Source organism: Cibotium barometz, chromosome 25, assembly GCF_041138505.1.
Source record: "Cibotium barometz isolate CiBa-2024 chromosome 25, ASM4113850v1, whole genome shotgun sequence".
Lineage (NCBI taxonomy): Eukaryota > Viridiplantae > Streptophyta > Polypodiopsida > Cyatheales > Cibotiaceae > Cibotium > Cibotium barometz.
Genome location: NC_141070.1, coordinates 49,865,368 through 49,891,097, shown reverse-complemented (window position 1 = coordinate 49,891,097; position 25,730 = coordinate 49,865,368). Strand labels below are relative to the sequence as shown.

General features: G+C 37.8%; 1 protein-coding gene across 2 annotated transcripts; it reads left to right on the top strand.

Moving 5' to 3' along the window:
- Positions 1–5,699: 5,699 nt before the first annotated feature.
- Positions 5,700–13,189, top strand: LOC147624684 (uncharacterized). Of its 2 annotated transcripts, none has more exons than XM_086819708.1 (6): positions 5,700–7,096; positions 7,358–7,434; positions 7,780–7,822; positions 7,958–8,132; positions 12,506–12,581; positions 12,702–13,189. In XM_086819708.1, exons 1-6 carry the CDS (start codon positions 6,115–6,117, stop codon positions 12,939–12,941), a joined length of 1,593 nt encoding a protein of 530 aa, XP_086675834.1. In that variant the 5' UTR covers positions 5,700–6,114; the 3' UTR covers positions 12,942–13,189. The 2 variants fall into 2 exon arrangements, with proteins under 2 accessions (XP_086675834.1, XP_086675833.1); XM_086819707.1 differs by having other exon boundaries at positions 7,946–8,132.
- The last annotated feature ends 12,541 nt before the right edge of the window (positions 13,190–25,730 follow it).

Here is a 25,730-nt window from a genome sequence, read left to right as displayed (position 1 = left end):
AAACGTCGCAGGAGATGGAGATGAAGGAGGTTGGAGATTTGTCTTTGACGTTGGATACAGGAGGATGATTGATGAAGGAGGGTTGGAGGAGATAGTCAGTCGTTGATGGAGATGAAGGCCATTGGTGGGGAGATAAATGAGAATACGAACTCCAAGAGAGGCAATAAATGAGATGAGTATCCTAGAAAATCCGTTTTTAATGCTATGCGACACGTCAGCGCCGCGTTTTCACCCGCCATTCCATGAATGCCACATGGCAGCCCGCCGTGTACCTAGCACGTGTACAAGCTATAAAGTTTAATCAAAGCCCTTTTTAATGCTATGTGACACGTCAGCGCTGCCTAGTCACCCTGGTAGCCCGCCAGCACGTGTGTTCGCTCTAAAGACTAATCAAAGCCGTTAATCACGCCACCTTTTCGTCCTCTTATCGATTTTGCCTTGTCCGTCCTCCTGCTTGCCTCCAGGTGACTTCCGACTACCGCCACAGTACTGAACCGATATTCCACCTTTTGCACGACAGTCTCCATCCATTCTCATGCAAGAAATGTAAGTTTTTGTATATTACTTGATTGTTTTGTAAGTTTCTTGTATATTGCTTGTTTGTTTTGTTTTTTCTTTGACTGTTTGCCCTGTGCCATTGGTTTTTTTTCTCTTACGTTTGCCTTCTGCCATGGTGATTCGATTCACCTTAAAGCACACGACGGGCCATTAGAATCTCAATACGCTCCATGTCTTATGGTGAGTCGAATCACCATGGCAGAAGGCAAACGTAAGAGATTCGTGATAATCCTCCTCCCGTTGTAGTAAATCGATTCACTATAACGCGAGAAGGATTGTTTTGCTTTGATTGGCCCTTAGTCTTGCGTTATGGTGAATCGATTCACCATAACGCAAGACCAAAGGGCAAAGGATTCATGATAATCCACCTCTTAAGCAAAACCATCATGGGAAAATGAATCTGAGAAGAGTGTAGCTACAGAAAACACAGAGAGGTAGCACACAAGAGACGTGCAGTGGGTGAAGAAGAAGATGGCTGCAGTGCTGCGCGGTGCGTAGAAGAGGGGCCCGTGTGGTCTGTATTGCACTGTGCGTTGCAGCCTTCTTCTAGCCTTGTTCATAAACAACAAAAAATGAGGCATTATTTCTCTCTAGATGTGTTCACACATGCAAGGTTGGAAGTGCCCTAAATAATCAGGCTAAATATTGGTCTACCAATGTGAAGACGTGGATGCTTTCCATATGTGGGTCCCTGCCCATTGTGCGACCAAAATAGAGATAAAAATTGTAATGTTTTATTTTCAACCACAGCTTATAAGGGTAACTAAACCCAAGCTTGTGTGCTTAAAACGATAATTTTTTTATAATCATCCATGGTATGAGGGTCGCTCTCTATCGGAGCTCACCTAGAAGCTCGAAATGGTTGTTGCGTGATGTGTGCATGAGCGATGCACGTGTGAGGTGCATGCCCATGGGTTGGTTCCCACCCGAACTTCTATGTTCAAATCGGACTCAGTGGTTCTGCTGTGAGTGAGTCAGCTCAAAAAGGACTTGGTGTCTAAGATGATAGACACGCGCACACATGTTTGGTTGATGGACACTCCAATGTATCATTAAGGGGGAGTGTTGAGAGGTAGCGATTGCGGTTGTGCAATGCTACATTGATATGGGTGAGTTGTGGAACACCTCGATTAAGAGAGGGTGTTGAGAGATGTAATCGCGGTGTTGTGTGTATGTGGGAAAGCACCCTAGAGGTGCAAGATATTGTGGTGAGATAGGAATGCCACATGTAATATTGAATGGTATGTGAGTGTTGACCAAAAGAGTGGAAAAGGGAGTGCCACATGGATGATGATGTGTAAAGTGGGATAAGGCTAGAGGGCCTATATCATTGTATGGTTCACTTGAGATATGAAATAGAAGAGATCAAGTGTTGAGTGTGCAATCTCTCTCTCTCTCTCTCTCTCTCTCTCTCTCATATGAAGTTTTTAGTGTGGTTTAATCCACCTTAATTATGTTGCTTAATCATTGTCTATCACCACGATCAATCCCATTTTAGGATTGTTAACATATTTATACATGCTTGTTAGCATAGATGTAAAATAATGTTTTTTAATATACTTATCTCCATTTCAATTATGAAATATGAAGTGTTCAAAGTTAGTGAAAGAGGTTAAATTTGTGAAAATAGCAGATGGTTATATAAATCCTTGGGGAACCATGGCATTAAGGTTAAATTTGATGTGATGCAATTTCACATTATGTGGACTTAGCTGAGTGCCACATCATAAGTCAAAGTGGGTCAAACATTAGCTAGATGCCACATCATTGGTTAAAGTATTCAAATACTATGTAACATGACAAACACTAAATTGATAATAACACCATACAATAGTTTAGATTGATTTGTTTGTCCAAGCATATCTTACTTTGAACTTATACAAAATTATATCCATAAGTAATCTTTTGAGTGTCATAGTTTATGTTTGGATTCTTGAAATGAACGAAACAAGTCACAAAAATTAAGAAATTTAAGGGGAAGGGGTCATGATAGAGAATATGGACTAATCCACACAACACATTTATGCTCTTACTAATAAGTGGACAAGCAAGATTATAAAGTCAAATGTTGACTCAGCAAAAAGAGCATTAGATGCTCATAAAATCATTTCCATGGATAAATGTAGAATTGTTTTCTCAAACTCTACTGCCACTCCCCTCTTCTTAAATCATGGCTCATGCTTTCAAACATGTTAGTGCTCTTGTACTTGAGATATTTAAGTATACATTTCACATTGAACCAAAGAGGTTGTACGTACATCTTGCTAAACTTTACAATTCTTTTTGTGCAAACTTGATGCCTCCGTACATCAAAAACCCAAATCACCATTTTATGGTTGAATTCTCCATAAACAACTTTAAACATGTAATATTAACAGTGATAGATTACTAAATGTGATATTTTCCAAAAGGGATTAGGTATTGTGAGTGTGAGAAGCTAGGTTTTGTGTCATATGAGGTGAAACTTTACAATAAATAGTGTATTTCTCTAAGATCAAGGTCTAACAACATGACTAACCATAATAGTGTTTAATGAAGGCTACTTTCAAGCTTAAGTTATTCATATTACTTTCAAGGCTACTTTCAAGCTTAAGTTATTCATATTGCTAAAAGTATTAGTGAGTTTTCATTTACTTATAAACCATATTATAATTTTAAACGATTATAGCCTATACTTTTTAATGATTTCTCATCTTAGATTCACATTCATCCTTTGGTGTGCTCCACATGTGAGCAAAGATGCATACAATGCTACTTACCATTGTGTAGTAATGCTTTAAGAAAACCAAGTACATGACTTAGTGATTCTTTTTTATTTCCATACACTAGTAGTAATTTGAGGATTTGAACTTACCAAACAAAATCATATGGATTAAGAGATCATAATGAAGTTAGAGGCATGAGTTAGGTTCTAACAATATGTTAAATAATCAATAGACATGAGACTATTGACAAATTAGTTAATAGTTTAGAGATTTTCTTGATGGGGGTGCTGTATAATGATATATACCTAGTATAGTTTTAGAAAGGTGTATTTTTCCCTCTCCCTCTCCCTATCTCTCTCTCTCTCTCTCTCTCTCTCTCTCTCTCTCTCTCTCTCTCTCTCTTTCTCTCTCTCTCTCTCTCTCTCTCTCTCTCTCTCTCTCTCTCTCTCTCTCATGCAATCAAAAATTTATCTACGGTATTTTTATAAATTTAGAGTTTTTCTCCGCTATCCTATATGACATCACCCTATCTCCAATCCCAAACTATCCTAATGATAACTCAATTGCTAATGGAATGTTGATTGGAATAAGTAGTTTTAATCCTACCATGGATCCTCTTTCATTATATGAATTGGGATGGGCTTGCTTAAGTGTTGTATTGATTATAATGCCATTATTTCTCTCTTAAAAAAAGAAACATTTTGTGAAGGAAATCATCATGTCAATCTTCTGATGGTGGAGAAGGCAATAGATGTTGAGCGCCAATCCTAGACCATTGTCTATCTATTATTTAACTCAAAGTAAAGACCTTGCATTCAAAACTAGTTTGCAACACATATGAATGTGCATGCATGTGCACGTGCACGCGCGCGCGTGCACACACACACACACACACATACCCATGCACATAGAGAGTAGTTGCTATATAAGATTTAATGAGTTCAAAATATATAAGCTTATGAAGAATTCATGTTTAGAAGTTTTCTTTGTATTTTAAAATATTTTTTGTTGTGAAGCATAAATACCATTAATTGGTTATTTTAAGTTTAATATGTTTTTGATTAATGTCATTGGTGAAAAAAGCCAGCTCAAGTTTTAAATGAGGTAAAATAAAGTGTCATATCCTATAACTTTCCTTAGAATATTACAAGAGTCTTAGTTGGTAGTAGTGCTTTTTTCTCACATTTCTTGCATTGGGTTGCTAGGAAAGGAAGCAGTTCACTACATCAAGACCCCATATATCACTTGCATTCGAGGTGTATTTAAAAGAATCCCTACCTATGAACTTTTAAATTTTAGTACACCCTATTTATAAATTTTGAGCTAGTAAAAGTATCCTCTTTGTTTATAAATTACTATGTAGTTTTTGTAACTCCATAGAAAAATTAAACCCCTTTTCTTGATTTGTCATGCTATGTTATGTATTTTCTAGTGACCGCCCTAAGGAGGATGGGAGGAATTTGACATCATTTCTAACTGCTCGAAAGTTGCATATCGAGCAAACAGGGAAGACACTTCGGGATTTTTCACATATATCACATGTGCTTGAGGGGTATATATGTAAAAGAATTCTGACCTATGGATTTTCAAATTTTAGATACATCCCTTTCTGAGTTGATAAAAGTACCTCTTTTGCAAGAAAGTGTTTGCTTAAGAAACTCCTTACACATGTATTTTTTTTAAACATTAGAGGAGAATCGATCCTCTTCTGTTGAACTATCATGCTATCTTACATATTTTTTGGTGGACGCCAAGAGGGTATATTTTGGAAGTGCTTAAATATTGAGGAGGCATATATGCTCATGAAGTGAAAGGACCACACTAGAATGGATGGAACTTTTATAAGGTTTGCCTAATTTCTTTAAAACAGAGGCACACTTAAAATTTGAGAGAGAGAAAGAGACTTAACAGAGACACCTATTCTGCATATCAGATTTAAATATAATTATTGTTCCCAAAAAATGAGAGTGAGAGAGAGAGAGAGAGAGAGAGAGAGAGAGAGAGTGTGTGGAACTTTGGATAAATTAATCATTTGAACCTCGATTTGTGCAATGTGCATCTTTGCAGGCTTTCTGTTTTGCGTGGCGATTGAGGAGGTGATGACATCACCAACCGTGACAAGGTGACGAAAGCGTGGTCAGAACAGTCAACGCCTGAGGCCGGCACCGGGAAACTGGGCCGGCCGACTAGTCAAACTGCCGGGGTTAAAAAAACACAAGTCGAGGTGAAACAGGCAAAAGGGGGGGTTAAAAAGCTGTCGGGCAGACTCGGCCTCATGGGGCGTCAATGCCGCGTCATCATCTTGGACTTTTGGGCGCGTTAGAAAAAGGGGTTCCGATCTTTCTACGTGGGTGAAATCTAGGCTGTTTTTACTGCGCCCGCTCCTCTTTTCCTCTCTTTCCATCTCTTTCTCTGTGCAAACCCCCCACCCGCCCCTCCTCCCTCCTCCTCTCTCTCCTCTGATCTGTTGTCCATGAAGCTAATAATCTTTTCTCCAAACCCTAAAACCTCAGTTTCCCTTCACTGCTATCTCTCTCCCCCTCTCTCCTCTCTCTCTCTCTCTCTCTCTCTCTCCCATCGCTTCATGAAAACTCAATTTGATCCCATTTCATCTACTACCCCCCAAGGCCCCCTCCTTGCTATGTACTCCCACCCCCTCATTGATTGCACTAGAATATATTGAGTGTGATCTCTCTGCCGTAGAAACTTGCCATCCGCCTGCGCGAATTAGATCGTGATCTTTTCTGTTTAATGCCTTTGTAGGGCGCAAGGAATCATCTCCATTCCCATCCGCAGGCCTCTTCTACAGCAGTCTTACAAGAAACCTATATTTAAGTTTGCAAGCTGAAAGATGACACCAATGCTGCAAGAAGGGTTCTTTCCTAAAGCAAGGACTCAACTAGAGTCTTTCCATCCTGATTTGTCACTTCACATAAGCCCACCATGCAGCAGCAGTGGCGGTGCTGCAAGCTTCAGGCAAGCATCCGCCTCAGGAAAGTCTACCATTACCGTGACCACCACCAAGAACAACACCAATAGTAGTAGCATCAAGGAGCGAGACTTGGGCTTGGAGCTCATGTGGAGAAGATCTACAGGCAGTTCCAATAACAATAGTAGCGACACAGCTAGCCCCAGCAGCTCAAGTGGAGTGGTAACACTGCCAGAAATGGGTGACAAAAGCTTCCCAAATGGTGTGTCTACAGACCTTTGCTTAGCACCCGATTCTTCTCTCCCGGATGTGGAAAGCACACCACCAAATCCTCATGCATACCGGCCTAGCGCTAACCTTAAGGTAGGTATATATCCTCAACACTGTGTAATTACCCCTCAGCCTTGCTTAATTATGGAGGCTAATCCACTAGCAAGCAAAAGATCATCAGCATCTGCAGCAAATGTGGGCACCGTTCATTTCCAAGGTCCAGTTGACATGAACAGTACTAGCTTCATAAACATTCCACCCTTGTCCTCTTTCCAGTTGCCCTTCGCTACTAGTTATATTAATGGCGCTGCAGTCACAAACGCTTCTCCCTACAAGAGTGAAGGGGAGCAAAGGTTTACCGATCAACTCAAGTTCAACCCTTTCTCTAATTTTGGGATCAGGAGCAGCTTCAACTCTCTAATTAACGGCAGCACAGAGAGCTTCGCATCAAATACAACAGGAGCTCCCAGGCCAATGATGAGCACTAGCTCGGCTTACCGAGATAATTACTTGCGTTCAAGGTTCATGGGCAAATTATCCACCAAGAGAAGCATGAGGGCTCCCAGGATGAGGTGGACCAGCACCTTGCATGCCCACTTTGTGCACGCCGTTGAACTCCTCGGAGGCCATGAAAGTATGCAAACACTCCCCTCTTAATCATCATCACTAATCATCACTAATTGTTTCTAATTAATTAGCAAGCTGATCTTAGAACAATCACTATAGAGAGAGGTATTTTTCCCAAAAGCCTAGGAGCTCAGCTCACACTAATCAAGCACGATCTCCACTAATTTTATCTTTGTTCTTAATTAGCGCAGTATGACGTATAGTTAATTACTGAATTTGGTGACCAAAGTGGAATTAAGAGATTGAACCATTTATGGATATTTGGCAGGAGCCACCCCAAAATCAGTGCTGGAGCTCATGAATGTGAAGGACCTTACACTCGCCCATGTGAAGAGCCACCTACAGGTAGCTATCCATGACATTCTCGTCTTCTTATCTCATACCTTCTTTTGTCCGGACAAGGAAGAAAACCTTTCCAAAAGCTCTGTAGTTTTGTGCACTGTGCACATCAAGGTTCCAACTTTTACACAAGGGTAAAGAAGGGTGGTGGATCAAGGTAGGAAAAATCAGTCTGTGGTTGAAAAATGATTTTTTCTACCTGCTTGATAGAAAAATTAATTACTGGGGTGGATGTCCGTGCGGTACGAAGGCTATGTGTGCATGATATGCCCAATCAAGTTTTATGAATTGAATGCTCAATCATAAATTTGTCAACTAACCCGTAATGAATTATGAAATGTGCCAATGCAGATGTACCGGACGGTGAAAACAACAGACAAGCCATCCTATGCAGGTAGGCGCTGCAGCTAGCAGCTGCGCCGATTAACCCTTTAACCTAAGAGAAAACCTTTGATTCGCACAGCTGTTGAGGAATAATTATTTGCATCTAGATAAGTATTAATTGGCTTTTGTGTAGATGGTGTCTCAGGACCAACGGACGCAGCAGTCGATCAGGGCTACCGCTCTGCTTTCACCAACAGAGATTCAAACGCGACGTTAATTCAAGCGAGTAGCGACGTTCAATCGCTTTCTTTGAGTTTGCAAAGCAAGGGAGCTGATCATCCGCAACACCATTCGCATCCTTCCACCCAACAACACAACGGGTACGATCACAGCCCTCCTTTTTCCTACGTGATGCATGCGGCTACTAAAAGAAGGAAATAATTTGTAGATTAGCGCCTAATCCCCCATTAGGATGTTGAATGTTATATGTCCGTCGCCCATCAAAATTCACTATGTAAACAGCCTTAAAATATGGACATTGCATATCATCTTCACATAAAGAACGCATAGAACACACACACACACTCACACAACATACCCTCTAAATAGTAATCTTGAAATTGCATCACACACCCAGCTTCACCCACACTATAAGGACCTCTACACATTTAGCAATGGACATGGACACATCCTCCATACTTACTTTATATGTGTGAAAATAAACCATCCATCCACACTAAGGACCTCTACACATTTAGCAATGGACATGGACACATCCTCCATACTTACATTATATGTGTGAAAATAAACCATCCACCCATACAATATTGTTGTTCCCATCCTTTTACTCACCTTGAAAAACAAATTTGTATATGTGTAATCATGTAAAGATGGCATTTATTGCATATGTACAATCATGATGAGTGCTTTCCACCTTTTATTCATCATGAGTTCTTTCCACCTTTTATACATTAGCCCTTGAAAATTGGTAGTCTTTCTGAAACCAAATCCACTTCTTTTGTACTTGGGGCATCCTAGGATAATTCTATTCCCTCATGGTTACATATCGCAAGTTAATTCTTACTTATTTTGACTTGCCATCACTTGGATTGATGCTTATTTAAAGAAGGTTTATGTATTATAAATAAAACTTGTATCTAAACAAAACTTGGGTAAGGCCCATATGGGATTACACAACCGTTTCTTGATTTCTTAAAACAAGGAATATGTATAATTTTACAGGCAACTGGTTCCAAATCCTATGGGTCCTTTTTTGTGAAGCTTATAAACATATACAATAGTTATTACCATAGGAAAAAAATTGATTACATTCTCCCAACAAAAACTGATATCCTATTCCTAAATATGTTAGTTAAAGGGTCTATATGATAGCTCTATAACACACATGCTCTTTTTAGGATCTCAACTACCCTTGAACTACAAAATTCCCCTTTAGGGTGCAATGACTTTAGTTGAGTTTAAAAGAATATAAAACCAATTTATGCTGTGGTTCTAAAGAACCTTATTTTATCCAATATGTACATTTAACCTTAAGTATTTCAATCTCTAAAACCATAACAATCATGCACCTTTTTTAACACCATTTAAATTGCTTACAATATAAAAAGGTACATTAAATAACTTCTTATGTGCTCGTACTACATGTACTACTTGGTCCGTTTTATAATGACTCAGTTCATGTGAACACATGTTGAGAAGGTGTTTACTACTAGAGGAATTTGTCAAAATCGAATACACGAGTCATAAAATAAATTGTCTATCTTGCCTCATCACAAGACATCATCACAAGACAATAATAAAACTTTACGTAATACTATATGTGCATGCCTTTATGTGATGTACTATTGATATTATATAAGCGAAAACCATGAATTTCATAGTTCTACAACCTATAAGGGAGACCATGGTCCTCACATAAAAATATCCTCCATACATTTCAATATTACTTAAGACTTAAGTTAACCCTGTAAATCCATTTTACAATTAATCATAGACGAGGTTTTTCTCTACAAAGTGTAAGAAGTAGCTTGAATTTAACTTTTCCTTGTATCCTTGTAATAGGTGTGATTTGTACTCAAATAAAATACTATTTACATGTGGAATGAATTGCACTTCATATCATGGAAGGATATTATCATTCAAGATCTTTGCATTGTGTTTATAACCCTTCTTAAGTAATTAGCCATAAAAGTATTTTTCTTGAGATCAATCTTAAATAAAATTTGTTTGAAAGAGCAGGTATTATTAACATTTTTGAGATATATTTCTTGTTCATTAGCAATGCCATATCTCCAATTTGCATGACCATATGCCATAGGCTAAAATAAAAGCTTGCACATTTAGTATTTTTATTCACGATGTTTGAAAATATAAATTTCAATGTAAACATTATGGATCCTAGTATTATAAATTTCAATGTAAACATTATGGATCCTAGTATTATAAATTTCAATGTAAACATTATGGATCCTAGTATTATAATGTTCCATGAAATTTTATCCACTTATGATTAGTATAACCATTTTAAAATAACTGTACTTTACTATTGTATTAAGAGGGAGTAGCTACTAGCCATATTTGAGTGGATATAATGTGATTGCTCAAGTAACAAATTCAAAGTCAACCATACATACCATAAAAAAAAGTCATTTCTTGAAATTACTTAAGAATGAATTTATTTTGAGGATAGAAAATGTAATGTGAAGAAAAATGGGCTCATCATAGAAGTCAAATATTGAAAAAAGTAATTCAAAAAGATTGAGGTTGTAATTATATATACGACCTTGAAATTTAATATTGGATTGGATGCTCTTTATTCCACGATGCTATTTATTCCACTTAAATGTGTACATGTGTGAAAATAGATTTTCTATTGGGATATCTTTTAATTTTTATGGAAAATACACATTTTATAAAGTAAAGCTTACATATTTATGGTTCCAAGTTACTAGGGTTTCCAATGTTTGAAAGTCAAAACACATGTTGATTTAAAATGATTCATTGATATTTACCGAACTACTAAGAGTGCATCTTCAGATTACACATTTTAAAGGGATTTTTAGACACAGTGGCACTAGCATAAAATTTTATTTTTTAAAAATAAACTCTCATCTTCCACCTTGTTTGTTTGTTGTTTAATTAAGGAAAAGTCAATTTGAAATTATTTTTTGGCACTAAAGGCACTCACTTGTACTATGCATAGGTTGCCTTTATCGGTTTTTTTCTTAGCTGATAAGTTATCATGGCCCTCTCATGGCCCCATTATTAAGAAAAAAATAATAACACATTGCACTATAAAGTTACTATAGCTGGGCATTCATTCACTCAATCAATTCCTCCTATTTTTTAAAATATTTCCTTCCATTATGTTTGGCCTTGTACATATTTCGACGTGATCTCAAGACCTCTTCATGAGAGATGGATTTTTGAATCATTAATTCCCATATATAATATATATATATCATGTTTAATCTTGGTACCCCTTCATGAGAGATGCAAATTCCAATTAATAACTAGCATTGTTTGAGGATAACATTTTGTTTTAGTCAATTGAGTACCTTGGTTTTATCACCCCTAGAAGAGTAATTTAAAAAAAATTTAATTTTGATATCACAAGCACCATCAAACTTGCAGATCTTGTAATCAACATTTAAATGCACTTTTATAACTTATCACCACTAAGCAAATAATTACCAAAATGAGCAAATAATTATATGTAAAATATATAAGGGGATCCAATCAGAGTAAGAAAGAAGAGCCTGTGGAGTAAAAATAAGGGATTAAAAAATGTACGTTATATAAAAATCTATATAATTTAACATATTGAAGGGTCGATGTTTTCTCAGGGGGTTCACCTCAAAAAATGTTAGTGTACCACGTGAGTTTAGCAGGAGGGGTTTTTTAATTAGATACATTGAGACAATTTAACAGGATTACATTAACAGGAGGGGTTTTTTTAATTCAATTTCAGAAAAAAATCTGTTAGTTCATAATTAAAGAGGGGTTATTTTATTGGAGAAAAATTTTTAGTTAAGGGAATTTTTTAAATACCTCTTCAATGCACGTGATACCTAGGGTTTTCTGTGGTAGTGCACCTCTCGAGGATGTTTCAATGCAGTTTGTGGGATGCAGTTTGTGGTAACTCAAAAAAATAAATTGTATATTAAAGAAAATGACTTGAGAGTTTAGAGGGAAATGATTACCAGGAAAAAGTGTATAAATGCACTAGAATGCAAGGGGGTGTTTATTAGGGATAGGGTTAGAAACACCCTTCGAATGTGTGAGCAACTCTGGCCAGCCAATAATGCTATGGATTGTCAATGTGTAGGTCCTAAGGCTCAAACTATGGAAGGTAAAATATAACAAGCATCTATAAAAAAAACCCTTTGAAGTGAGTGCACAATGCACACATCACGGTGTCCCTTAATTCCTCTAAATGAGCGTCCAAGGATTTTTTGCTGAATTCTTAAAGGAAGTGAACTTCTTTATTAGAACATGGCAAGGGTCAAGAATTATATCTATCTCTAAACCGAGAAAAAGAGGTGGGTTGATGGAATAGTCAAGCCAATGTGAGTTCCTAGGCTTCTTCCAACAACCCCTCGCACGGTAGAGCAGCTTTTCTGCATGCGCGCCTTTCAACAAGATCTCTCTAGCTCGGCTTTCAACCTTCTGTGCTGCTTTCTTTAGCTGAACTAGTGTCCTATGCTAATTAACGGCTCTAATACTTTCGCAGGTTTTTGGAGTCGGCCGCTTTACAGCGTCCATTTCCTGCACGATCACAACAAGCGCCCATGAGCACACTTTTCGAGGTATGGGGATGGTTTTCACGCCTTTTAGGGATCTCCAAGCTCAGATTTGAATGCAAACTCTGTCTGTCTGTCTGTCTGTCTGTCTCTCTCTCTCAAACGCATGTCTTTATTCGTTTTCAGGATCTCCAACCTCGGACGCAACCACACATGATAGCATTAACCAGCTCCAACAGGGATAGCCGCTTTCAAAGTCACGAGCCATACAACAATACATCCACGCTTTCTGACTTGGTGGCTTCGCAACGAGCAAATATTGTGGCTCCTAAGCTGCCCAGCTTGGACTTCACGCTAGGCAGACCTGGCTGGCAAGTTGGAGAGCATAAAGATGGGCCCAAAGAGCTTCCACTATTGAAGTGCTGATGGCGGGGATGGGGCGGACGTTATCTCTGGATTTTGCATGCAATACGTGCTAGTCGCACGTTACTCTGATCCGTTGGCAGCAGCAGCAAGTTAACAAAACGAAAGGTTTCTTGCAGAGGAAGAGATAGGCATCAGTCAACAAGATCTAACGGACCCGTCATGGGATTCCTTTTTTCATGGCACTCCATGATCGTGGCTTGTATGTAAAATCGGTTTTTAGCGAAGTTTCAATTTGTATCCCTCCTTTCTTCTGTGTGTTATATGTTTCTGGTTGTCTGTTCTTTATATCCAGGCGTTCGTGTTGCTATGTTGGATCCGTATAGCACGTTTGAATACGTTAGAATACTCGCCAAGTTTAATTGCCATTTATTTATAGGACGAAAAGAACTATAGCAAAAGCAAATTATTCCCGCAATGTCAACTGAAATAACCGATGCAAAGGATCCACAGGATATCCAAATCCTGTGTTAGTGCAGCTGTTAGAATGGAGTTTTGGAGTTTGGGAGTCCCAAAGTTGTGGGTTTGACTTCCCTTTGCGAGAGCAATGATACTTGTGTGTATGGGTGATAACTTGTGTACTTTCTACTTTCAAGTTATTAAGATTAAAAGAAAAAACAAATTTAAATATGACCTGCTTAGAAACACATGTTTTAGTCCACGCAATTCACTTTAAGATAAAATCACAAGAGAATATATATATATATATATATATATGATTTAAGAGGTTGTAAAGCTGAGTTGTTGAATAGTATGTTGTGGATGCACAAATGTCTTTCCTCTCATAAAAGCATTACTAGCTATACATAAAACACCATATTCTATCGAGGCTTGGATAAGACCTAGGGTCATCCATCAGGACAACTTGTTTCTCCCTTTATTTGATAGTTATCATGGGAGGCATTCCTAACCTCTATCCTTTTTGTACTTCTGATCTGTAACTTCTTTGCTCACTCCACACTAAAATTCATAACCTAAGGGTTGATAGATGCAAATCCATTCATGGAACTTCACTAGTAACCTTTGTTTGCATGAGATTCTTCATGGTGTGAATATTTCACTATAATTACATAACTTTACCTTTGCTCCATAACTTTACCTTTGCATGACTATAACATCATCAAAAGTTGTATTTCCATCATATAGAAGCTTCCACACATAATGATCATCAAACATTGGGAATTGATTCTACCTATTCCCATTACCTACTTCAAAATGGTGAATGAAAAAAAGGATTAAATGTCTCGTATTGGGACTTGAAATCTTAGTATTTCCACTATTTAACACATACTCATTATGAATGCCCTATGCTAGCCTGTAGTACTCATAATTCTTCTCGTAGAAAAATTACAATATAAGATCACAAATAGAGAGTTTAAGGGCTCACAATCTTCATGTAATCAATAAGCATGTGTATACCATAATAGAGAGTCATGGGCATCAACATAAACAAGGAAGGAAAGAAATTAGTGTAAACTTAGGCATGTACAGATGCTTAGTAGAATACAAAGAAAGTGGTTTTATTGAAAATTACGTAGATAACTTAATGGCACTTCACATGTAGCCTTAGGCATGTAAAGATGCTTAGTAGAATACAGAGAAAGTGAGTTTTATTGAAAATTAAGAAGATAACTTAATAGCACTTCACATATAGCCTTAGATTCTACCAATTCTAGAAAGTATGAGGCTACACATATTTATAGGCATACATAAGCTACACATAATTATATGCATATACCTAAGCTACAACCATGTGTGAGAATGGTGGCAACCTTGTGGGAATTTTCTCATCAAGTGTTTATTTATGTACTCTACATGTGATGACAATGTTCCCATGGATGCTCACTAAGATGATCAAGGGGAGGGTTTTGATTAATGGAGTTTACAAGGCTACATCCCTTTCATGGGTGCTTCAACCCTCTAAATGGACAGTGATGATGGACTTAGCTGCACTATTCTACGTGTTTCATGGCCATGTACTCTCTTTGCTTGAGGTCAAATACTTCTTCAAATAAATTCCTTCTGACTATTTATCTCCCTATCAAGTGTGTGGCCAAGGTGAGAAGACAAATTCCACTAATGCTTGTAGCCATGCCAGTGATCTTCATTTTCGAATTGAAACCATTAATCCCAAGGTTGATAAATTGTGAGACATATATAATATCATTGTTCTTGACTTTATTTTATAGATGGGCTTGGTGTATGCTTAGCAACTCAAAAACGTTCATATCAAAAGAGATATGAATGTCGAAAATAACCATGAGGAGTGGATAGTTGAAGACCATTTAATGAATTTTTAGATCATAAATATCATAGTATGAACAATGATGATTGAGAAAGGAAATCTTTGTCGATGTGCTTTGTTGTTTTACGTTATCTCCCTTGAGAGCGGGGAAGGTGATGCCAATTAGTATACTTAAGGGCGTGCCCTTCTGCCAACCCTAGCTTCTAAGCTATGAATATGTATAAAAGTAGTAGACAACATCTTGCAAATGTTCCTCTTAATGTTTCTATGCAATTAAGACATGGATACACAGTGGATGCTCATCAAGGTAGTCAAAAATTTAATGCTTCTACTTGGTTAAAGTAGTTGATGGAGTTAACATCACTAGCTATTTCATCTAGTGAACATCTAGCCCTCTAAGTAGTTTGGTGTTGATGCACCATGCTCAATGCTCTCATATGTCTTTCTTAACTATGCACTCTCATCGAAAATGCTATGGATTGTTTAGCTTCCCCACTATGAGATTTCCAAAGGTGAGAAGAGATTTTCCATTTCTTCATGCAAAATTATTCACCCTAAATTGTCTCTTAATAGAGGCAAGTTCTATCTTATAAATTTTCATTAGGGTTTCAAGGTGATATGATGCCCTAAAATTTGTGTATTAAAAGACATATACATGTCAGGGGGGTGACAATTTAGGAGAATCTCATGGATGTCCATGTTAGGAACATCATAGCATGTCAAGGGGTGGCAATTTAGGAGAATTTCATGGATGTGTAGGTTAGGAACATCATAATATGAATCAATCAAGTGAATAAGTGTGGATGTGTTCCACTAATATAACTAATACAGAGAAGGCAACACCAATTGGCAAATTTACAAGTATAAGCTTATGCCATCTTATGCTTTAAAACAACACCTAGATGCAAAACAAATGATGACATCAATTTTCTAAAGCCGTTGTAAACAAAAATATCGCTTGTAGATAACATTAAGTCTACATAAACATGCCAAGGAATTTACATTTCATGATAATTTCATGGATGTCCATGTTAGGAACATTATGATATGAATGAATGAAGTACTGGATAATTGTGGATGTTCTCTACTATTTTAAGTGACCATTTGCCAGTTTAGAGAAGGAAACACCAACCAACACATTTACAATTATAGGCTTGTGCCATCCAAAGGACACCTAGATACAAACAAGATCAAAACGTGGAACCTCACCATTGTGAGTTTTTAAAGCTATTTTGAATGAAGATATGGCTTGAATGAAGATATGGCTTGTAGATAACAACAATACTACTTAGTCTATGGGTGCCCATGAAGAGGGTCAAGGAAGGTGACTCCATCAATGATGTTAGATCAGGTTAAGGCAAGTCTACTGACGAGAACAACATAATTTTTGTTACATGATAATAATATAGGCTTTTTTTCATGTATGTTTTGGTGATTTTTTTCATTTAAAAAGTCTAAATATTCTCTTAATGATTATATCAAGAAGGATAAAGATGAAATGAATGTTATGTGTCACAAAATTTGTGGATTGCCTAAACAATATTAGTGGTAACAAGATAAGTGTGCCAATGAAGATGGTGTTAAGGATCAAAATCTTACGTAACAGTAAAAACTATATACTAGAACTTACTTAGTAATTATAACTATATATACTAGACAACCATTGAATGCACGAATCTCATAAAGGGATATTATAAATTACGTAGTAATTAGAACTATATACTAGACCCTTGAATACACTAATCTCATAAAGTGACATTATATGTGTATATACCTTAGTGAACTTTAAGATGTGATACATGGATCTTACTACACACCTAAAAACCATTTGTAGTCATACTCCCATTCAAATCCTTCCATTATAGTGTGTTAATAAGTTGCATCTCCAAGTCCGTCTTATTAATTATGGATCTTTAAAAAGTTTCTTGAAGAATGGAAAATTTTGTGAAAACTTTGTTTACTTTTGTGTATGTATCCTTCCTTCCCTTCGAAACTCAAAAACACATGGCGAGTCTTGAAAGCATATGTTATACCTAAAGACTCATCAATAACTGATATTTTATTGGCAAGTTCAATGTTCTAGATGTTGTATAATATGATAGAAATAAAAAAGGGCCACAATTTGCTTGTCTAAATCATGTTTTAGTGTGCCTTAAGGAAACCACCTTGCTTCAACAATACTAGAATAAGTCTGGCTACCTTAAATGTGAATTTAAGAGCATTAAAACCTCTAATATTGGGAAACAACCACTCTAGCTTTTAACACACAACACATCTCAACAATCAATTTCTTGGGCAAAAATTTATTTTTTGGCGAGTTGAACATTTAGCACCTTTTCTTGTTGACAAGTTATAAGATGCTACAAGTCTTCTTAACTTATCCATTCGAATTTACCACTTCCTTCATTGTGAAATGTTTTGTTGCATGGCTATTTCTGGGTGAATGTGTATTTGAAATAGTGTTACAAAATAATCAATGTTATTTTTTTGGTCAAAGTTGTAAACATAGTTTTATAAATTGATTGAATAATCTAGCATTATTGCTGCAAGTAAAGTCTCCCTTTATTCCACGTGATATTTGCAATTTTAAAGCTAGAAGATGCCACACTCTTATGCTTAAGCTTAACGCAAGATTCGATCTTTTGTTTTTTTGAGCTTCCATATACATCCATGTTGGCCCATTCTCACACACACACACATGAAGTGAAATTGAAGCATTGGTTCCATGTTCTTCGGTTCGAATGGTACATTTCAAGTTCCAACACATAGTTAAAACATCCATGTGCACCATTTTACAATGAGTATTAGAAAATGATTAAGTAGTCAGTGCCTTACTAAAATGGTGCTGCCAAGCATGAATGTACTAAAGGGCTCAATGCAAAGGACATTCTTTTGCTCTACCCGTTTCAAATCCAACAAAGGAATTAATGTTTTTCTACATGGACTATAGACTTTTCTCACATGAATTAATTTATTTAGTGTTTCCTTGCCCTTCATATAATGTTATGTTAAGATAGTCTCGAGCCTTTTCAAACGTTAAAACCCACGAGCTGTGACGAATATTCTCTAACAACTAGGAGAGTCGTAGTCAACGTCGTGGGGCAACTTAAAGCAAGTGTGGAGAGGCCTAGGGCCTAGGACATTAAATTTCTTTTAAGAAAATGGAGGTCAAGACTATGGTTAGAACTTAGGGCGTTCTTAAGCGTGTGCTATTATTGGACAGACTGGATCCACGTTGGCTATCTACTAGCTATTGGTCTAAATACTTTTAATATTATGTTACACTTCTCAAAAATCTTAATACTATGCTACTGGCAAAGCAGATGGGGTACTATAGTATAGGACTATACGTTGCAAGTTGCAACTTTTGCAGTCACCGCAGTAAAAACCCTTGGTAACTCTCTTGCGTCTCGCTGCTCGCAGTTCCAAGCTTAAAATATTTGCCAGGACTGAAAGAGTCACTTGGGGGGTACAAGCAACTGCAGCGCCCACTGCCCACTGCCCACGTCGGAACGTCCGGACTCCTTCCCCGACCAGCTTTGGCACATGCATGCTTGATGGATGACATGTGTGAAAACCAAAGAGTCGTGTTTGCCTTAACGGATTAATGGGAGCGCCGAATTCCAATACATTTTCCTGGCTCAAGAGAATATTCCCTCGCTCTACTAGGCTCGCACGCTGGACGCTGGACGCTGGACGCTGGACTGCTGGTTACAAGGTATCCTTTATTCAGTTAAAAATTAAGGTTGCACTAATTCTTAGGAACTTCAAAATTTGATATTCTAATTTCTCATGAATGTTTAGTGAAAGAAGCTCGGGATTTGTTCTTTTTACTAATTGAGATTAGGAGTATAAAGAATTTAGAGGCATAGGGTGAACCCTATTATTTTATTTAAAGGGTCAAATATTACGTTGCACTCAAGGATTTTCTAAAATAAAACCTTTCTTCCTCCCCCTCCCCCAAATCCAAAGAAGGATTCGTTAGCTTAGAGGATGGGATGATAGGAGCACTAATTTTTTCCAAATGGCCTTTCTTTCCAAAGGGCTTTTAAGATTAATATATATAACTATTGTTCCCTTAAAAAAAGGATGAGGATGGGATGGTTACATGGATTATTCATGTATATGTGATACAAGAATACTTTAAGGGGATGTTCCCATGATGCCCAAGTGGGCCACGATTTGGCCATCAAACTTCGGGATGGCAACCCAGGTGTACACTTAAATAGGCTCACAAAATTTTTGACAAGACAACTATCCAACATTACAAGTAGCCAAATCAATGTCATCTCAAAATAATCCAGTAAAGTTCAGAAAACTTGCTTGCATGATTCTCCTTGATCATTATCTCGTGAAAGTTGAACTTCAAGTGGCCCAATGGCGAGAATTTTGGCATCACTATGTGGAAAAGATGGATCGTCGAATTGGTTGATGATAGTAAGAATATCTGCCAATACTTTGGCCAATGGGAGCTTAAACCAAACACAACAAATTGGTTGATGATAGTAAGAATATCTTCCAATACTTTGGCCAATGGGAGCTTAAACCAAACACAACAAATTGGTGTGTCCACTATTGCAAAAAATGCATATGGGAGCAAAACCAATGTCACCTTGTGAAAATTTGTAGACCTCAAAACCATGTAGCAAAGGTATTAAGAGTTGGAAAATAACATGAAGACATGCTCATACATTTAATGCTATTTAAAGCTATTTGGTAGATAAGAATAATGATACATTATTGATAGTAGTGAGTTCTTAAAAATGTACCTTTTTTTTGGTAGGTTTTGGCACCAACCCATTACACACCCCAAGAAAAATGTAACTATGCTAATATTAACACTTGTATGATGTATCCAGAAGTGACTTTACCAGCAATTAATTTGTGATAATTATGATTTTAAAACTTTAGTCTACTATGGTGTGGGGGAAGCTTGTAAATGGATTAAATGTATTCGTATGCAGTGCTGAAATTTGAAGCATTCGGAGGGCATCAAAGCCCTTCGGAGCATTCGAGAGAAAGCCTCTTATAAAATAAAGTTACAAAAGAAGGCCATCAATTTAAAAATTTATCTAAGGTCTACGCATAAACATACATATTTAGTTAATTTTAGGAGGTCAAACTAGTTTATGACCTTGAAATTGAAGATTAAGTGGCTGCCATATGTGATAGTAGCCTGCAGGGGTACTACTTTCTTATAGTCTATGAGGATAGTCTATAGTCTTTCATTAGGCTATGCGTATTATTACATCATATGAGAGTATATGTCTGTCCAGCCACAATGGCCCAAAACGTCGTGATCGTGTCCGGACTTCTGGAGAATGTATGAAAAAGTGAACCAGCTCACCGGTTGGCGTCCGGCAAGGGCGGACAAATGCAAAAGCCCCCCGTCATGCGCGATGATGATGACGTCCTGAGAAACCACGGCAAAAGAAAAAAAGAGCACAATTCTCAGACAGGACGAATGGAGAGGCTGCCTGCATCGCCAGTGATTGGTGAAGATGTGGGTGGGCCCTGCGATGGAGAAAAAAGCGACCCAATAAAATGATTAAGAAACATGCAATAGCCTGCTGGGCACATTGGTGTGCACGACAATGTACACGTTGGTTTGTAGATTATTCTTCTCTCTGGGGAGCACAACTTGGTCCAGGAGGGCATGACCCATGAAGAGTAAAAAGAAAGTATACTATTAATTATTATGCATAACGCCCCATATCCTTGGTTTTGTAAACTTTTATTCCTGCACAGTGCATACACGTAACACAAGGACATGCCATTGGAGAATTTATGTCCGTGAAACGCTACCTCCTCCATGCGTATGACCTTGCGCACGTAGGCACGTACCTACTACATGCTCATGCTGCCATGCCCCCCCCCCCCCCCCCTCCCCGAGACATCGCATGGTTGGTTGGCCCCCACCCCACTCCCCCTCCCCCCCCCCCCCCTCCCCCCCCCCCCCCTTGTTTGATTTCTTCTAACGATTATTATTGTGACCTCATACCCTTTAAATAAGATGATTGATTGTACTCCCATCCCTGGATCAAACGTGGATAAAGATCGTAGACGGGGATTTTTTTGTCACCCTCCTTTGGACCTGTTCCCACACTTGACTTGAGGTTGGCCACCACCGATGGAATTAATGAATATTAAAAAAAAGAGTCAAAATTTTGTAGCACCTATGTCTCGTCATGCACAATACACCACATTATAGGGAATGTCTAGTCATGCACAGTAGCACATATGTCTAGTCATGCACAATACACCACATTTGTGTAGTCATGCACAATATACCACATTAGAGGTTGTTCTCATGATTCTCAAGAACGCCCCCGCCCCCCCCCACACACACGCCAATGACCCACAAGCTATTGCCATTGGTAGGTTCAACCACTTCACACCCACAAGATAAGAAAAGGAATCCCATATGCTAGTTTAATGTTAAAATTGAATAAAATCTAAGATATGTAGCTCCCATAGTCTAGAGTGAAGTAAAGTGTGCAAAAGCCAAAAAAATGTAACTCCTCCTTAACGAAAGTGAATGGCATGCCATCCACTTATTGAACTAGCTAGGGGCTGGTGTTATATCTAACCAACCCCGATAGCAGGTGTGCATTCAATCTACCCACCTAGAGGGGAACGACTGGTGCTCAATAATTTTATCATGTGAACTGGATGGAGGACAATAAGTTGTCCATCTCATGCCTCCTCAGAATAGGCCCTCATAAGTTCAACTAGTAGTATTTGCACTAGCCCTTAGAATGGCTTGTTGAAATACTACCATTAGGCCACCCAATTGCACACTTCCACCACCAAGCTACCAACTGCACACTCCCCTTGTGTGAGAACATCTTCTTTACTCCTTACGTTGAATGTTTTGTAGTGTTTGGGGGGAATTCGTCACCTCTATAGACCGCTTTTGAATATTCTAGCATTGGGAGCTTGAGTCCAACTTGGCTAAAGAGATGAATCAAGTGTGAATTGATAAATTGTGGAAGCAATGGTTAGTGTGGAAGAATCTTTCACAAAATCTTTAACAATAGTCCACCTTCAAACTCCCTTCAAACTCATTTGCAAATATGTACATGAAATTTGAAGCGCCGGAGTCAACTAGGTACCCAAAAAATGTGGACCTTGGTGGTCGAAACCTTTGTGGTGGGAACATGCCCTACAAATACTTGGCAAGAATGCACATTCTCAATTTGCCATCTCATCCTGGTTCAGACTTCATATTGCATTGATATGCCATAAACTTTAAAGATGACAAGAGAAAGCCATCAATGTGATATATTTAAAGAGGATAAAGGCACTTTCTCAAAGAATGAGCACGGCACATGCATATATTGATGTCCGTTTTGAAGGAGGTTGGGAAGGGGGAACTCCCCCCTTAAACCCCTGCCGGCCATATAACTCGTAGGTCAACCATGCACGTAGAATACAAGCGATCTTTCTTGTCCTCGGGACGCTTGGAAGATGAGCAGTCGTTTTCTCCCCCTCTTCCCAGAAAAAGCCAACTGTGTAGAGTTCAAACCTTAACTATAATTTAGGAATCAGGAATGAATTTACAATTGGCATATTTGACAGGAGAAAAGAAGTTTCTGGCGGATGGTAATCGAGAGTGCGCGCGCGCGCGCGCGCGCAGGCCCTTCGACTGAATACTAGAATAATGTAACAAAATTCAAAGCCATGCAGGCCTTTGCGTTATGTAAAAGCGCTTGCAGAACCGCCCTTTATCCCATGCATGAAGCGTGATAACGTGTACGGCTGGCAACAGAACACATGCACAGACAGACACACACACACACACAGACAGACACACACACACATCCATCATCGGAACTCCCAACAGTAAAAGCTGAGCTTAGAAAGCTTTCCCAACACCACCACATCGCCATGTGACTCATTGGAAATGGTAACCTGCAAAGAGCCCACACCCTTCAAACTCTCGCTCTGATAGCGTGATTTCAACTAGCGCGATCATTCATTCAAGAAACTACCACTCTTTTTCAAAGCATCTCTTCCGCCCCTTCCTTTTCTCACATGTAGCAGATGCGACACCTGTTGCAAAATACTAGTAAGAACGCCTTAAGTGAAAAAGAAAGGCGTAATTCTCACACATAATCAGCAACTTGATAAGGCCTAGTCAAGTATTAACATATCCCTTTCCCTTCGTCCCATAATATTATGTTAATATCCCATTAATAATCCCACCTTCCCTTGAAAAACAAATGTTATATATACTTGTCATGTCAACATTATTTATTGACATTTCCTGACCATTCTCTACTCTCCTTCCTTGTTTACTCCCAAAATCAATGAAAAAGATAACGCTCATTTGCCATTATTAAGAGAGAGCATCATGCATACTATTTAATCTCTTCAACTACCTCATAAGTTAGTTCTCAGGACAACCCAAGTAATTTTCAATGGTACCTAGCTATTTTCAATGGTACCTAGCTATTTTCTCATCAGGTGACTATTTTAATGGAAGGCATACAAATATTTTTAAGTAATAGCTTCGCATCTCTACGTCACACATGCAAACACAGTGGAATTCTTTAATCATAACATTTACATGATATATAGCAAGTCCATGTCTTTTCACAAGAATCACATCATAAGGAACAAAGAAAAAGGAAAGAATGGAATGAATGCAAGAGAGAGAGAGAGAGAGAGAGAGAGAGAGAGAGAGAGAGAGAGAAGTGTTCCACACGATTCAGACACCCTATGATAGAAGATAAGTTACCACTTCAATAAACTATGTCATATACATGTTGGCTTGTAACTTTCATAAGTAACACAATTTAAAATCCAACCACATATTGTATGCATATACACAAATGCACAAAAAATATTTGTATACATGTATATGCCTATAACAATATATATGACGCTACAATTTGAGAAAGATTATTTGTTTAGTTTGAAGTTAATAACCAATTAGCACTAAAAATTTAGTATCATAGACACATAGCAAAGTTTAAATTTAATCCAGACCTCTTAGAATGTGTTTAAGATGCATATACTACCCTAAAAGACACATAAAAAAGTTTAATTTTAATCCTCTTAGAATGTGTTTAAGGTGCATATATGCTTATCCTTATGTTCTCTTTGCTGCAAGATAATGACTTGCTTTGAGGGTAGTTTTCTCACATAGTATTACAACCTTGGAAGTAAGAACTAGAATTCTTGAGTTAGTATGGACATCCTTTCCATTTAAATGAGCATCTTTCCCATCACAATGATAAAGAAGACTATTGATTTCCACCAACTTTACCTTTGCAATCAAACTTATTTAAGAAAAGGATGAATAGGACCGACTACCTACTCTAGAAGCTCAAAACTAAAGAGATTTAACTTGCAAGTAAATATGTGGATATAGAGGAGTAATATATCATCTATTATAACACCAAAAGCTTGACCTCACAAGAATGTGGAAGGAAGAATAAAGAGGTAGCACCTACGAATCACATTTAAGTATTCTTATCTTTAGTCTAACTATTGTTTGTTTGGAGCTTGAAAGTAGCCTTATTAAATCATTGATATTCACATTATGCGGTGAACTTTTCATAAAAAATGTAGTTTAATATCAATAATTAACCCAATATCTAGCCAAAATAATTGAGCAATTGATAGTTAAACAAATTTGATCAATGATTTACATACATCGAAACATCATCATTCAATTTATATTATAGTGATTAATTGAGATCCTTATAAGTTAATAGTGATCATCTCTTTATCACTTGAATTTTTGAATATTAATAATTGTTCAATTCAAGAGCTTACCTTAGCCTTGTGGACACATGTGTCATTGGGTCTTGCCTTAGAGCCGAAATCTGCAACTTCTTGTGTGGGTGTGCTAGCTCATCCGTCGTGCCCTTTCTTTGTTGTCACACTAAAATGCTTCTTTGCTAGAGGGAAACCTCTCAATGCCTAGATGGATGTAAGAACAGATGGTCCTTCATGATGGTTCTCTCTCACAAAATATGGAAAAAGAAGAAACTAATGCAAGAGAGAAACCTACAATCACACCTACCAAGCAAGCATCCATGCAAGTAAGAACATAATAGCATGCAAGGAGGAGAGCTCACAAGACAACTATTGTAAAAGAATAATTATATATTTCTTATTGTAAAAAATGACTTATATACAAGTGACTAGTTTTTACACTAGGCCAACCAAACTTAAAAATAGTTCGACCTCTATTACTAGTCTTAAGAAACTATGTACACTAAGTTCGTAGACTTTCCGTATTTGACATTAAGCATATGTAAGGTTGCTTTATATGTTCCAATGTCATCTTACAAAAAATTTAAGTGCCTATTCGCATGGGTAAGATGACAAAGCACCTTATGGTAGGTCGAGTAGGCAAAACTACGTTAACCTGCATAGTGGTTTTAACATATCTCCATTTATAATGGTGATCATGTCCTCGCACCACCCAAATTAGTGGTGAAGCTACTGCCGGGAAGTGGATGGTCCTAGATATGCCATGGAGTTTGTGGCCGAGGAGAACGATTCATAGCCGAATAATAAGGTGAGGTGAT